Source organism: Lithobates pipiens, unplaced genomic scaffold, assembly GCF_037356315.1.
Source record: "Lithobates pipiens isolate NorthernLeopardFrog02 unplaced genomic scaffold, aLitPip1_a1.2 Scaffold_3, whole genome shotgun sequence".
NCBI classification, from domain to species: Eukaryota; Metazoa; Chordata; class Amphibia; order Anura; family Ranidae; genus Lithobates; species Lithobates pipiens.
Window position 1 is genome coordinate 75771367 of NW_027507790.1, and position 13790 is coordinate 75785156.

The window sequence follows — 13790 nt, forward strand, 5'->3', positions numbered from 1 at the left end:
CTGTCAGGCTATATCTAGCCAGCACCTGACATTTCTATCCTTACAGGACCCCGGTGAGCCGTCTGTTGATGGCCCATACAGTAAGATCCCCTCTAACTGGTATCCAGAAACATCTGCCCGTAGCCAACGCTAGACGCTTGCCCATCACTACTGCCATCTTTAGGGACATGTAGAACATCCTCGCACGCCAGTTTCCCCCTTGACAAGCTGACCCTATCATATGTCATGCATCCTCGTCTTCCCCTCCCAGATTCAGGACCCCTGTCAGACCCTTAATCTGGATGCCACGGATCTTTCAATATCAGAGGTTCCGTACTACGTAGATCGGTATATCATGTTCATACCGTCTATCTCGCCCCTATCACCCCAGCTAGGGACAGATGTAGCGACCATCACAGGCTTCGCTGCAATTTTTGGCCACCATCAGGCAACCAGCAGAGATTATTGCAAGATAGGTCTAAATCCCTAGCAGTCATGTCCTTCCTGGGTAGGCTGGTACAGCTGTCGTTATTAATTCAGTTAAAGTTGACTATACATTGTTCCTGGCCTAGAGCAATCTCGTAGCAGAGGCGCTGTCGTATTTGACTTGAGCCGATCCAGTGTCAGCCATTGTCCTTGGTCGGTCTCACCTAAACCCCGGTTTAGTACAATATCCACAAACAGCGACCAAAACTCGTAAACGTCTCACTTTCTCGCAACTTGCTCAACCTACCAGACGGCCTGGAAGGCCCTCAGAAATTCCGGACACACCACTCCTATGAAACCTCCAACATCAGGCAGTTACTGGCCTTTCCGTCATACTGTCATACCCAGCTGCCTATCCCATAACACTGTTAGGCTATACCTAGCCGGCAGGCAACATTTCTTGTCCTTGCCGGACCCGCAAACCTTCTTTATTCATGTCCCACGCTGGTTGAACCGTGCTTCGTGAAGTCCAGGAAATCCAACCGATGGTCGGTAACAAATGTTTACCCGAACGGGTGACATCCTTAAGGGTATTCCGACCATCCTGACTATCCCTTCATTTGGTCTCTCCCCTAGCATGGTCCTACAAGCAGCCAGGTGTTGGCCTACTACAGGTTCCTGTGACCTGGAAAGTTCACCTGCGGTAATCCAGCAGGCCGAGAGCTATGTAGACACTACTTAGCCTGATATAAAGATCACTTTGTACTTCCCCTAGCGGTTTCAAAGAGCAACAAGTAAGCTCCAGCGTAGACATCCACTTTTACAGAATCGGTAACAGCGGGTCCCCAGACAATGTCATTGAATAGCTAGGCGGGTGGGAGTCTGCCTGCTTCGCCCAGTACAGCCACAGTCCTCAGGTGGAAATGGCTCGGGCATCTATTAAGCTCACTCAGTGATCAAACTCAATCAATAAAGAGCAATTCCCTACCAGAATGTTTTTGCCCCCTTATTTTGGTATACCGTACGTTAGATCAGGGCACACCTTCAGGTCTATTTCAAGTGGTAAGTTTATGTTAACCCTGTTTGTCATCGTTATACGTATCGGTCATAGGGCTCTGAACCATAAGTATAAGGCCAGTATGGTGGCCTGAATTTATGGGAGGAGCCCGGAGGAGTAATTGATCAGCCCGTTCAGCTGTGTTCCTTATCAGCCAGTACGGTGGCCGGAATTTATGGGAGGAGCCCGGAGGGGTATTTAATCAGCCCATTCTGCTGTGTTCCTTGTCGGTTCCTGTGTGCAATACCCACCCTCCCATCCCCTTTTTAGGGCATTTCTCAAGGCATCATACTCCTCACAGAGTACTCATTTCACTTCATTTTATGTTCATTTCATTTAATCCTCATTTCTTATCTAGGGTATGCCCCCTTATTTTGGTATACCGTACTTTAGATCAGGGCACACCTTCAGGTCTATTTCAAGTGGTAAGTTTATGTTAACCCTGTTTGTCATCGTTATACGTATCGGTCATAGGGCTCTGAACCATATATATATATATATATATATATATATATATATATATATATATATATTCATAAAAAATTTTAAATAAAATAAAACGCACATCCTCCCTTCTGCTGTAACACAAGTCTGCATTTGTCTTTATTATTTAGTTAATCTCAAACTAATTTAATTCTTCAGGTACAACAAAATGTATAACAATACGGTAGATTTGTGACTATGTGTGGAAGGGCACCAAAAGGCCCCCCATGCCTTTCTAACCTCCATCTTGTGATATAGAATACTTTTATGACAATTATAGAGCAGCTCCTAATCTCAATACAAATATTTGTATATTATTTTTTTTTGACAAACACTCCTGTGACCTGCATAAATGTGTGTATCCGACAGCTCCGTGCCCCATAACAGTTGCATGGTGTCATTGGTGTGGTATGGCCATTTTGAAAATGAGCTATAAATATCAATTCCCCTTGTTACAATGAGGTAACCTTTGTACGGTATATGACACAGAGCTGAAACTACTAAGCAGACAATTTGGGAAAGACAACAACATAAACAGGCAGTAAAACCTGTAGCATATTAACTGTTGTCCTAAAAAAGCAACTTCCTGCATGTCCTAAACATGTCCTTTATGCTGCTGGTGGCACTTTTTCTACGGAGATGGAACTGGTCTAGTGCTGCATTGTCAAACAACTAGAGTATGAGTTCACAGTTCTTGGCCTGGATCCAACATTGAAGCCAGCAATGTATGTCACGTGACCAACACCGGACACCAATCATATCAGTAAGCATAAACTTCTAGCCTTAAAGCTAATCATTATATTGCAGCTGACCAATTCTTTGTTTTTCTTTTTTTAGGCTCTCTTCGGCTTTTATCTGGTGATCCAGTCAGCTAATCTGTTTTTCAAAAACACAAGCTCGCCAGCAGAGTGCATCAGTTTACATGGATGAGACAGACCACTTAACTCTGGCAGGGGTGCTCACAACGATCAGCTTTTCTTTAGTGGTGTAGTGGGTAGCACTTTCACCTAGCAGTAAGAAGGGTTGCTGATTTGAATCCCAACTACGACATCACCTGCCTGGAGTTTGCATGTTCTCCCTGTGCCTGCGTGGGTTTCCTCCGGGTACTCCGGTCTCCTCCCACACTCCAAAGACATGCTGGGAGCTGAATTAGATCATGTCTAAAAATTGGCCCTAGTATATGACCGAGTTGGGGACCTTAGATTGTAAGCTCTTTGAGGTCAGGGACTGATGTGAATGTATAATATATATGTAAAGTGCTGCATAAACTTACAGCACTATATAAGTACCTGAAATAATATTATCAGCAATAATAAAAATGTATTGATTCATGCAAAACCTTTATCACAAAAGGAAAAAACTGTTTGCTGTAACAGGTTATAAAAGTGTGAGCTGGAGTTTGGCTTCAATTTGTTAGTGGTTCTAAATCTAAATCCATTGAACCCTTTCCTCCAGAATGACAAATGCTGCTATCTGCTGTGCACATTCCTCCAGAGTTAAATAGCGGGAATAAAAAAAAACAAAAAAAAATGCAGCAACCACAACTAGTGATTGGTAAACTGCAACATAATATTTTTTTGCCTTTTACAGACACTTTTTTTATTACATAATGCAACTTTGTACATGTCCTGCAGTGCCCCCTGCACTGGTGGCCCCTTTCAGGGAATGGACAGATCTGCGGCTGTATTATCAGGGACAAGGAGGAGAGGATTTCTAATAATTTCTTGGCTCAGATTCAAACCAAAGCTAAGAATATACTAGCGAACTATCTCACGTGATGAGCACCGGACTCTGCAAATGTCATCTGTCTATGCAATTGTTTGCTTTTCTATCAGTATACTTTGTAAATGTTAAGAGCCGCATTATGTTACATTATGTAATTTGGAATAATCCAGGACAGCCAGAAATCACAAGTATAGCTTACCTATTAAAGTGGATTTACACCCAAAAGTGGAACCTCCGCTTTAAGGACTCCTGGCCCCCTGACATGCCACATTGGGCATTGTAGAATGGAAGTTGTACCCCCCCCCCCACAATCTTCTGGGACTCTCTGAAAAGATTGCCTGGCCATTCAGAATGCTCAGCGTGACTCACACATTGCGCACCCAGCTGTGAAGCCGCAAGCTGTCATAGCCAGGTGCCCATGCTTGCAATGCCGGCGCCACTGCGAGGAGAAGGAGAGAAGCGAGGCGTCGGGCAGCCGCATCACTGGACCATGGGACACTTTTTGTAGCTGCTGATTTTTAATAAACATAGAAATGGGTGGAACTCCGCGTTAAGTAACTTCAGAGATCAAAAAATAAATAAAAAATAATAAAATAAATAAAAACACACACACACACCACAACCCCACACACAAAAAGATGCATTTCAATTGTGTAAAGTGTGACAGAGCAAAACTTTGCCACTGTGAAAAGGGATATAAAATAGGAATTAGTATTGATTCTGAATGTAAAGCACCTCAGTGTGAAAGCAGCCTTAAGGTTTGACCTCATATGATATAGTTTTGATAAATCTGAAGACAAAAATCTGTAGAAAATCTAATAGTATGTATGGGGTCTAACAGACCATAAAACACAGAGGGGTGAGAATTAGGTTCCTCAATAGGACTTAAAGAAAGGATTTTACAGTTTGTACAAACATTTTATTTCCTGTCTATTGAGGAACACAGGAGTTTTTCACCTTCAAGACATCCAATCGCAGTCCAACTAATGGGTGGGCAACACAGCAAACAAATGCTAACAGGCCCAAAAAAACAAAAACACAAATGCACAAAACACCAAGAACTGGGGACTACCTGCAGCTCAAAAGAGAAGCCTGAAGGGCCTCATGTACAAAAGTTGGCATCAAACGAGGTCACAATGTCCACATCATAGAACTTAGAGAACATGTGAACTGAAGACCAGAGCTTGCAATTTGGGAAACAGTTACTTGATGTAAAAAAGCCCAAGAAGCAATTGTACATCAAATACAAAATAGTGGAGCCTGATCCTTGCGATCATAAGCTTTAAAGATGGTTTCTCTAACCCACCTTGAAGCCTGTGTAGCCTTAACAGGGACTAGTGACAAAGGGATTCAAGAAAGAAGCAGTAGCTGAGTGATAGACTCTTGTGTCCCGACTCACATACAGACAGTGGAGGGATGTTTTCTTTAGGTAAACTGGAGCCAAACTGGGGAACAGAAGAAGCATGTCTTGGTTGAGGTGAAGAGGCAAAAAGGATCACCTTATGAGCAAGAGTATAGAGAGGAATGTCTGATGGGATTACACAGCAGTCGCTAAAACATTGAGAACCATACTTGATTCATATGAAATCACAGGAAAGGAACATGGAGATGCCACAAGGGCACAGTAGGGCCAATACTGAGGCCAGAATGTAGGCGAACACTTGATGTGCCAATAAGAGGCTGAATGGCAGGGCAATGAACTGGTAGTTTATAGGCCCCACTGCAGAGTATAGAAATGCTTATGCGCTGCACATGTAGGTATGTCTCTTCAACGTGTAATGGAGAGTGTACAATTTTGACACCCTTGCCACAGTGCCGGCCCCCACTGTGCTCCATGAGTGTTGCCTTAACTGGCCTCACTAGCAGCATGGTTCTGACTGGCCAACTTCCATATCACCAGCCAGTTCTGATGCTTTAAAAGGCACTTGACAAATTCCTAGAAGCCAGGTAGCCAATGCATCCAAAACCCTAACTCAATCGCCTTATTTCCATCAGCCTATTCTATTGCGATCAAGTGGCATCCTGACTCTTCAGGGATGCCTATTGGCTCCACAACTGGATTGGTCGATTCCAGAACTTGACATGAATGCGTCCACTGCCTTTAGAGAAGTCTTCTGCAAGCCCTGCAATGCAGAAGCAGAGCCTCTACGAAGCCTGCATATGCAATTCATCTACAGGACATACAATTACACATACAAGTTACCATTTGCCTCCATTTTGAGGGGTCTGACTCAGGGTAACTGGTGTCCTTGGACTTGTCCCTAGGAATCGGCACCATAAACAATTGCGCAGGCGCCAACTCCTTACACATCGCAAGCGTAATTTAAAAAATAGAGACACTCAAGCAGTGCAATGATCTATTTTGCCACACAGCTGCACTGCTCTGGACTGACACTTGCGCACTGACTTGAGGCTGCGTACTGCAATGCTTGCAATCAGGGCTGAAACAACTAATCGATTATGAAATTAATCGATTACCATTTTCATAATCGATCAGCGAGTAAAATATTGGGGTTAAAAAAATAAAATAAAAAAAAGAGCCCTTTGTAGTACAAAAAGAGCAAATTCTTGCTACTGTAAATATTACTTTCACTGTTCTACAGTAAAAAAATTAACCCCTTACAGTAGTGATTATCTGCTTTTTTTGTACTATAAAGGGCTAATTTTAGTTTTTTTTAACCCCCTTATGTTACTCAACGACTTAGACCTGGTTTACATCTATGTGTTTTGGTGCTTTTTGCAGAAACACTACAGTTCATTTACATGGTTTCCTATAGGACACGTTCACATCCATGCTTTTTTTCGGCCGCTGCATATGTGGAAAGGGTCAGGGACTTTTTTATTTTAACACAAAACAGTGCTTTTCTTTGCTTTTTTGGTTCAATATACTTCAGTGGAGAAGCTGCATGTAATGCGTTTTTGCAGCAATTTGTGTTTTTTACTCTGCCCAACATCAAATTGGGCAAAAAAAAATAAAAAATCCTAAATCACGTGCGCAAAAATCAAAATGCACAGCAAAAAGCAGTGCAGAAACAGATTAAAAGCAAACTGCATAGGTGTGTACTGAGCCTTATGCTGGCCACACGGATCAATTTTCAGACGAGAATGTATGAAAAATCTTTGTACATTCGCTGAATGAAAGAATGTTTGAAATTATCACTTGTTTTTAACATTCTGTTTTTAAAGTGAATGTTATTTCTGAACAAAAACCACATACACTGTCTGAAAATTCCTTTGACCAAGAAGTTTTCCATTATTTCCAAGTTTTCCTCGTCACTGTGGTTGAAAATGAACATCGATTTGACCCCACTAATGATTAGAAAATCAAACAAACGTTCTTAAAATGAAATTTTTTGTTTGAATAAAAACATTTGATCAGCGAGTCTGATGATATTTACCAGATTCACCCTTTAATATACTATTAGAGGATATATACCATCTCTCCTCTAATAGTATATACAGTATATCTTTTATTCTGAGTGGATTCAATATTTTGCTCCCTAACCATGTATTTACCACTGCATAGAGATATTTAAGAAAAAATTGCCTTTTTTTTTAAACTTTACATATTAACTAAATTATACACCACGCATTTTACTTTAACCACTTCGCGCCTGCGCTATAGCCAAAAGACGGCTACAGCGCGGACGCTAACTGCCGGGAGGGCGTCCCTGGACATCCTCCTGTTTACTTCCCTTCTGTGTGTCACCGTGGGCGCGCATCGGGGAAGTTCTGTGTTGGCCGTGTCCCTTGGACACAGCCAATCACAGATCGTGCTAAATGGCCAGTCACAGCAGCCATTTAGCACTCGATCGGCCTGTCCAATGAGAGGTGATCTCATATGTAAACATATGAGATCATCTCTCATCGCCGGCTCTCCCTCCTCACACAGAGACAGCGTGTGAGGAGGGAGAGATGAACGGCTGCAGCTGCAGCGTCAGTGAGAAGAACACACACACACACACACACACGCCCACCTGTCCCCAGTGCCACCTATCAATGCCACCTATCAATGTCATCTGTCCCCAGTGCCACCTATCAGTGTCATCTGTCCCCAGTGCCACCTATCAGTGTCATCTGTCCCCAGTGCCACCTATCAGTGCCATCTGTCCCCAGTGTCAGGTGTCATCCGTGCCACATATTAGTGCCATCTGTCATCAGTGTCACGTATCATCAGTGCCATCTGCCATCAGTGCCACGTGTCATTGTCCTGGTGCTCCAGGGCCTTCAAAAGTGTAATAGGTAGTCAACAAGTTAGATGTGTAATTTATGCTCCTAGAACATGTGACGGCGCTCCCTGCATGTTGGGCCTCTCTAAGTGGCCAGGCTGTTAAAAAGTCCCACACATGTGGTATCGTAATACTCAGGAGGAGTAGCAGAATGTATTTTCATTTGTGGTATACACATGCCACGTGAGAGAAATAACCTATTACAATGACAATTTTGAGGGGAAAAAAATAAAAAATATATTAATTTTGCAAAGAATTGTGGGAAAAAAATGACAACACCAAAAAGCTCACCATGCCTCTTACTAAATACCTTGAAATGTCTACTTTTCAAAAAGGGGTGATTTGGGGGCTATTTGTACTTTCCTGGTTTGTTCAGGTCGCAAGAAATGAGACAGGCCACCAGTACATCAGATGTGATCAATTTTTTATGATTTACACCACAGCTTGTGGACTCTCTAACTTTCACAAAGACCAAATAATATCCACTAATTTGGGTTAGTTGTACCAAAGATATGTAGCAGTATAAATTGTGGCCAAAATTCATGAAGAAAAATTAATAATTTGCAAATTTTTATCACAGAAACAAAGAAAAATGCATTTTTTTTTGAAATTTTGGGTCTTTTTTCATTTATAACGCAAAAAATAAAAGACCCAGGAGGTGATCAAATACCACCAAATGAAAGCTCTATTTGTATGAAAAAAGGACAAAAAATTCATTTGGGTACAGTGTTGCATGACTGAGTAATTGTCATTCAAAGTGTGAGAGCACCAAAAGCTGAAAATTGTTCTGGGCAGGAGGGGGGTTTAAGTGCCCAGTAGACAAGTGGTTAAGGTCATTAACCGATTAATCAAAACAATAAAAACGGTCAACTAGTCAATTATGAAAATAATCGTTAGTTGCAGCCCTACTTGTGATACACTGCCCGTCTCCTGAAGATGCTTGGCATGACCAATACACCGAAATGTATGAGTTACTTAATCCTGACCCCTGAACTCTCTCTGCAACATAATCCTGACCTCTGATCAATACTTAATCCTGCCCCATGAACACTCTCTGTATTGTAATCCTTACCCCTGAGCTCTGATCATTACATAATCATGACCCATAAACTCCGCATTATGCCCACAGCATCTTAGGCCAAGGTTTTATTTAACCCTTTAAGCACTGACCACTGTTAGGCCGCGTACACACGGGCGGACTGTTCGCCCAACTTTGTCCGCTGAACAGTGTTTCAGCGGACAGTCCGCTCGTGTGTGGGCTTTCAGCGGACAGTTTCAGCGAACAGTCTGCTGAACAAAGTTTTTCGGAAATTCCGAAAAACTGTCCGCTGAAACTTTGTTTCAGCGAACAGTCCCCTCGTGTGTAGGCTTGTTCGTCAAACTAAGTTCCGCGCATGCTCAGAAAGGATTTACACGCCGAAGTTTGCATTGCAGTGTATAGGACGTCGTTTTCTAGTCCCGTCGTACGTGCCGTTCACGTCATCGCGCACGGTTTCAGCAAACTGTTCGTTCGTCGTGTGTGGGCAAGTCCGTCCATGCTAATTTTGAGCGGACTGTTTGCTGAAACTGTTTGACGGACAAAGTTGAGCGAACAGTCCCCGCGTGTGTACGCGGCCTTACAGCTATTTGTCTTCATACCGTGTTGTTTTAAAAGTCTGATTCATTTTTTCAGGGAGTGTTAAAAAAAAAAAAAAAACGAAAAGAGGAGGGTACGGTTGTGGGTGTGTAATTAAAAATTGTCATGGTCAGTAAGTTGTCCTCAGATTTAGGGTGTCCTTGAAAATCTGGTAACCCTAAAGATGAGCTTCAGTCTCCCTAAAAAAAATAAAAAAAAAAGTCAGCAGCTACAAATACTGTAATTGCTGACTTTTAATATAAGGACACTTACCTGCCCCTGGACCCAGCACTGTCCTCACCCAAGCCAATTCTTCAATCAGCTTCAGGTGCAAGCAACTTCACCAAGGCCCCTTTCACACTGGGGTGGTGGGTTAATCGGCGGTAAAGCACGGCTGTTTTTAGCAGTGCCTTACTGTCAATTTTGCAGCGCTATTCGGCCGCTAGCGGGGCACTTTTACCCCCACGCTAGCGGCCGAGAAAGGGATAAACCACCCCCCCGCAAAGTGATTCTGCAGCGGCAGTATAGCCACGCTGCCCCATTGATTTCATTGGGCAGGAGCGGTGTATACACCGCCTCAAAGATGCTGCTAGCAGGACTTTTTTAGTGTCCTGCCAGCGCACCGATCCAGTGTAAAAGCCATCGGGGCTTTCACATTGGAGACACAGGAGCAGCCCTTTCAGTGCACTTTGCAGGCAGTATTTTTAGTTCTGAAGTGCCTGCAAAGCTCCCCAGTGTGAAAGGGGTCTAAGGGAAGCATTGCAGTTTCACAGCCAGCTTCCAACTGCGCATGTGCAAGCCACGCTGTGCTTTGTGATTGGTCACCATAGGTGCCAGAAGGCTATAGGGTAAGGAGGGGGGTGAACTTCCTCTCAGATCACCACGGCGATCTGACCAGAAGTGGGGATGTGGGTACATGTCAAAAATCAGGTGGCCGCCCCCCCCCCCAAAAAAAAGTGCCAAATGTAAAGGAGGAGAAGGAGGAAGAGCAGAACTTCCCCTTTTGGGAGAACTTATGCTTTAACAAAACGTGATTTTTTAAAACATTAACAATTCTAAAACTATTTGCATCAAACTGACCATCATTACAGGGTCATATACAAAACATGAATATCATTTACATTCCCTTTACAGACTTGGAGAAGTTTATTTTTAGGTCTGGATAGCATAGGGAAGGGTCTGAATCTTGGTTTTATTGCCGTCTGTGTCCACATTTGGGAGATTACACCTCATAATAATCATAAAATTATATTTACATTTACTCGGACGTTAACAAGAACATCTTTTTAAAGCCAACTGAGGAGAGATGTTTTTTCTACTTCCTGTTTCTGCGCAGAGGAGATTTCCCTTTGCAGTGACACCAGACCAAGAAATGAAGGGAAGAGGGATCCCCCAGACAGGAAGGCACACAGGACAACAGAAACCGGGGCAAGAAATGGTTTATTTCCCTTGTTCTACTACAAAAAGTGTTTGTTGCTGTTTCTGTCCCCCATGAGAAATTTTCTCATCACTTCCTGTTCATCTGACTCCTTGGGCCTCATGAACACTGTAAGTTTTTACAGCTGCTCCTACGGGCGTTTCTTCTCCACCCCCCCCCCCCCCCCTTTCTTCCTGCTTCTAAAGTCCCCTGTATGTTATTACATGTGTCCATGCCTTTAGAGGCTGAAAGAAAAAAAAAAACACACCGCCAGCGCGTCCAGAAGCGGCAGTGTTTTGGCAGAAAAAAAACGCACGTAAACTCACTTAAACGTTGGACGCATTTAGCACTTGAGTGTTCATTTCAATTGCCAAAATGCCCTCATTTGAGAGATTTAAAAATCACTTCCTGTGCCTCCAACATCCAATCACTGAAACAGGAAATGGAAGGAAATCTCCGGGGACGCCTAGTGCAAGAACACTGGACAGCGTGTCTAAACCTTCCTAAACTTGGCCAAAGATTGTTTGTTTCTTTTTATTTAGTCAGTGGGCTGAAAACAAAAAAAATAAAAAATAAAGCCTCACTAATGGATTCCTCCATCCATACAGGTAAAGTTATTATTATGCAAACAGTAACAATAACATTTATAGTATCAGAGTTTAATTATACGCCATGCAAATGCCCTACACATTCATTTTGAATTGGCAGTTTAGCCTCAGGCCATGGTTACTGGTGCACACATTGTGTGTGGATGTCATTACTCTATGTCACACACACACACACAACCTGGAGTATACAATCTGGTAAATAAAACAGTCAGTGTCACCCCCAATCTCTACCTACTACACAGCAGGCAGCCCCCAGTACCATATGCCATTAGCGCTCCTGCCCACCACTGGGTATTGGGTACACCAGCAATCAGAAAAGGGTGGTGAGGTTCTCAGAAGAATCAGAGGATGATGCTGGATATGTTGGCGCAGTAGTCCACTGCAAGGGCGCACATTCAGGGTGACAACACTGCCACTGCATGCAGGACAAAAGGAAAGTGTTGTCAATCCTATACAGGAAGTGCCATTTATTACTTGGACATATCAGACAGGAAAGAAGTGCATAGTCTAATTAAGGAAAATCAATTAAAAAATGCTGGCGAATGGTTCAGCATTTGCACAGTCACCACGGATAACCCCTGCAACTTGTCTAACAGGTTTATTTCCTGTAATCTTCAATGTCATCTAGTAGCCAGAATGCGTTGTTTTCCTGATTGACTGATTTCAGGAAAATGCCACATTATGGCCACCAGATGGAGCTGATGATCATAGAGTATAAACAGATTAGGAAAAATATATTTACACAAATACACACAGAATATTTGTGATGGTTGTGCGAATGCTTACAATTTCTATAAATAGAATATGTGCAGACACCATACATAAACACACACACAAAACAAACATAAATTGGGAAGTTTTAGACACCTAGGAGGGAAGACTACACAACTATAGGCTGCAGTTGTGTGCACCAATATACAATATAGCATGCATTTTTGTAGCTTTACTTCTAGAAAACACAGAAATGACACATAATAACAGACAAAAAAAGGGACAAAGAAAATTGCCCTCTAATGCTTTCAGCAAACCCCAAAACATGTATAACCCATGTACAAGTGCATATGAATACGGCTGCATGCAGCTTTAATCGCAGACATGTGGCCAGGCCACCGGTGGCTAGCAGCTCATATATTTGGACTAGTCAGGCAGTGATGTTACTTAGTGGAGTTGTGTTGCCCTGGTATGACCCTCCCTGTGTGCTCCCATCTTCTGCTGTCACTCACCCAGGCTGAGCCCATAGTTCCTGTTCACCCTGGCCCTGAACTGGTCCATCTGGGTGACTTTCTTGCTATCAGGGTACCACATGACTTTGGACTCCATGATCTCCTCCATCGTATCCTCCTTCTTAGACATGCTGGATCTCTGGTGTGTCTGCAATTCTCTGTGCCTGCAACAGTTTGACACGCTTTTTATTTACATTGGAGAAGAGAGGTGTATTCCTCCGCCCAGAGAAGAAAATAGTCCCTGACACTCTTCTGCCTGCATCAGCTGCTGTGCTGTGCTCTCAATGTGTACATTCCCTAGCTCATGTTTATGTACTCAGAAGAAGCTGCTGTGCTCCCCAATGGGAATTGACTTGCATTGTAAATGTGGGTAACATGAGGAACACATGCTTCAGTCTATATAGGGTGAGCTGAGGTCACAAAGTATTCCTAGAGAGGAGGATCAGAGTGAATGAACTTTCTGATTGATTTCATAGATTAAGGCCCCTTTCACACGTGTGCGACTTTTCCTGTGACCTGGGACTGCAAAGTCGCACGGCAAGTCGTACCCCATGATTTCCAATGAGTACCATTCATATCTGTGCAACTTCAAGTCACAGCGACTTCAAAGTAGTCCCTGCAGGGTTCCACAGTCACAGCCTCCTGTGTTTGCTTTATTTAAAGCGGTATTAAAACGAAAACCAACAACATAATGTACTACAGCTTACCAAACATCAGATGTGATGGCTGCATTTGTTTTCTTTTATAGGGTTCCCCCCCCCCTGTATTTTCACCCGGTGATCCGGCCTGTAACACACCTCCTGTATAAGACCCCTTTCACACTGGGGTGGTTTTCAGGCGTTTTATCGCTTGGAATAGCCTCTAAATAGTGAATAGTGAAAACCGCCTCCCATTCATTTCAGTGAGTCATTTCACACTGGGGCGGTGCAATTGCGGGACATTAGGAAAAGTCCTGCAAGCAGCGTCTTTGGGGCAGTTTGGCCTCCACCACCCCTGCCCACTGAAATGAATGGGCAGCACTTTGAAAT

General features: G+C 43.2%; 1 protein-coding gene across 1 annotated transcript in view; it reads right to left on the minus strand.

Moving 5' to 3' along the window:
* AACS (acetoacetyl-CoA synthetase) overlaps positions 1 to 12972 on the minus strand; it is a 135171-nt gene extending 122199 nt beyond the window's left edge. Inside the window, exon 1 of the mRNA XM_077461821.1 lies at positions 12763 to 12972. Within this exon, the coding sequence (XP_077317947.1) occupies positions 12763 to 12892 (130 nt within the window). The 5' untranslated portion in view covers positions 12893 to 12972. The remainder of the gene's footprint in view (positions 1 to 12762) is intronic.
* Positions 12973 to 13790: the final 818 nt, after the last annotated feature.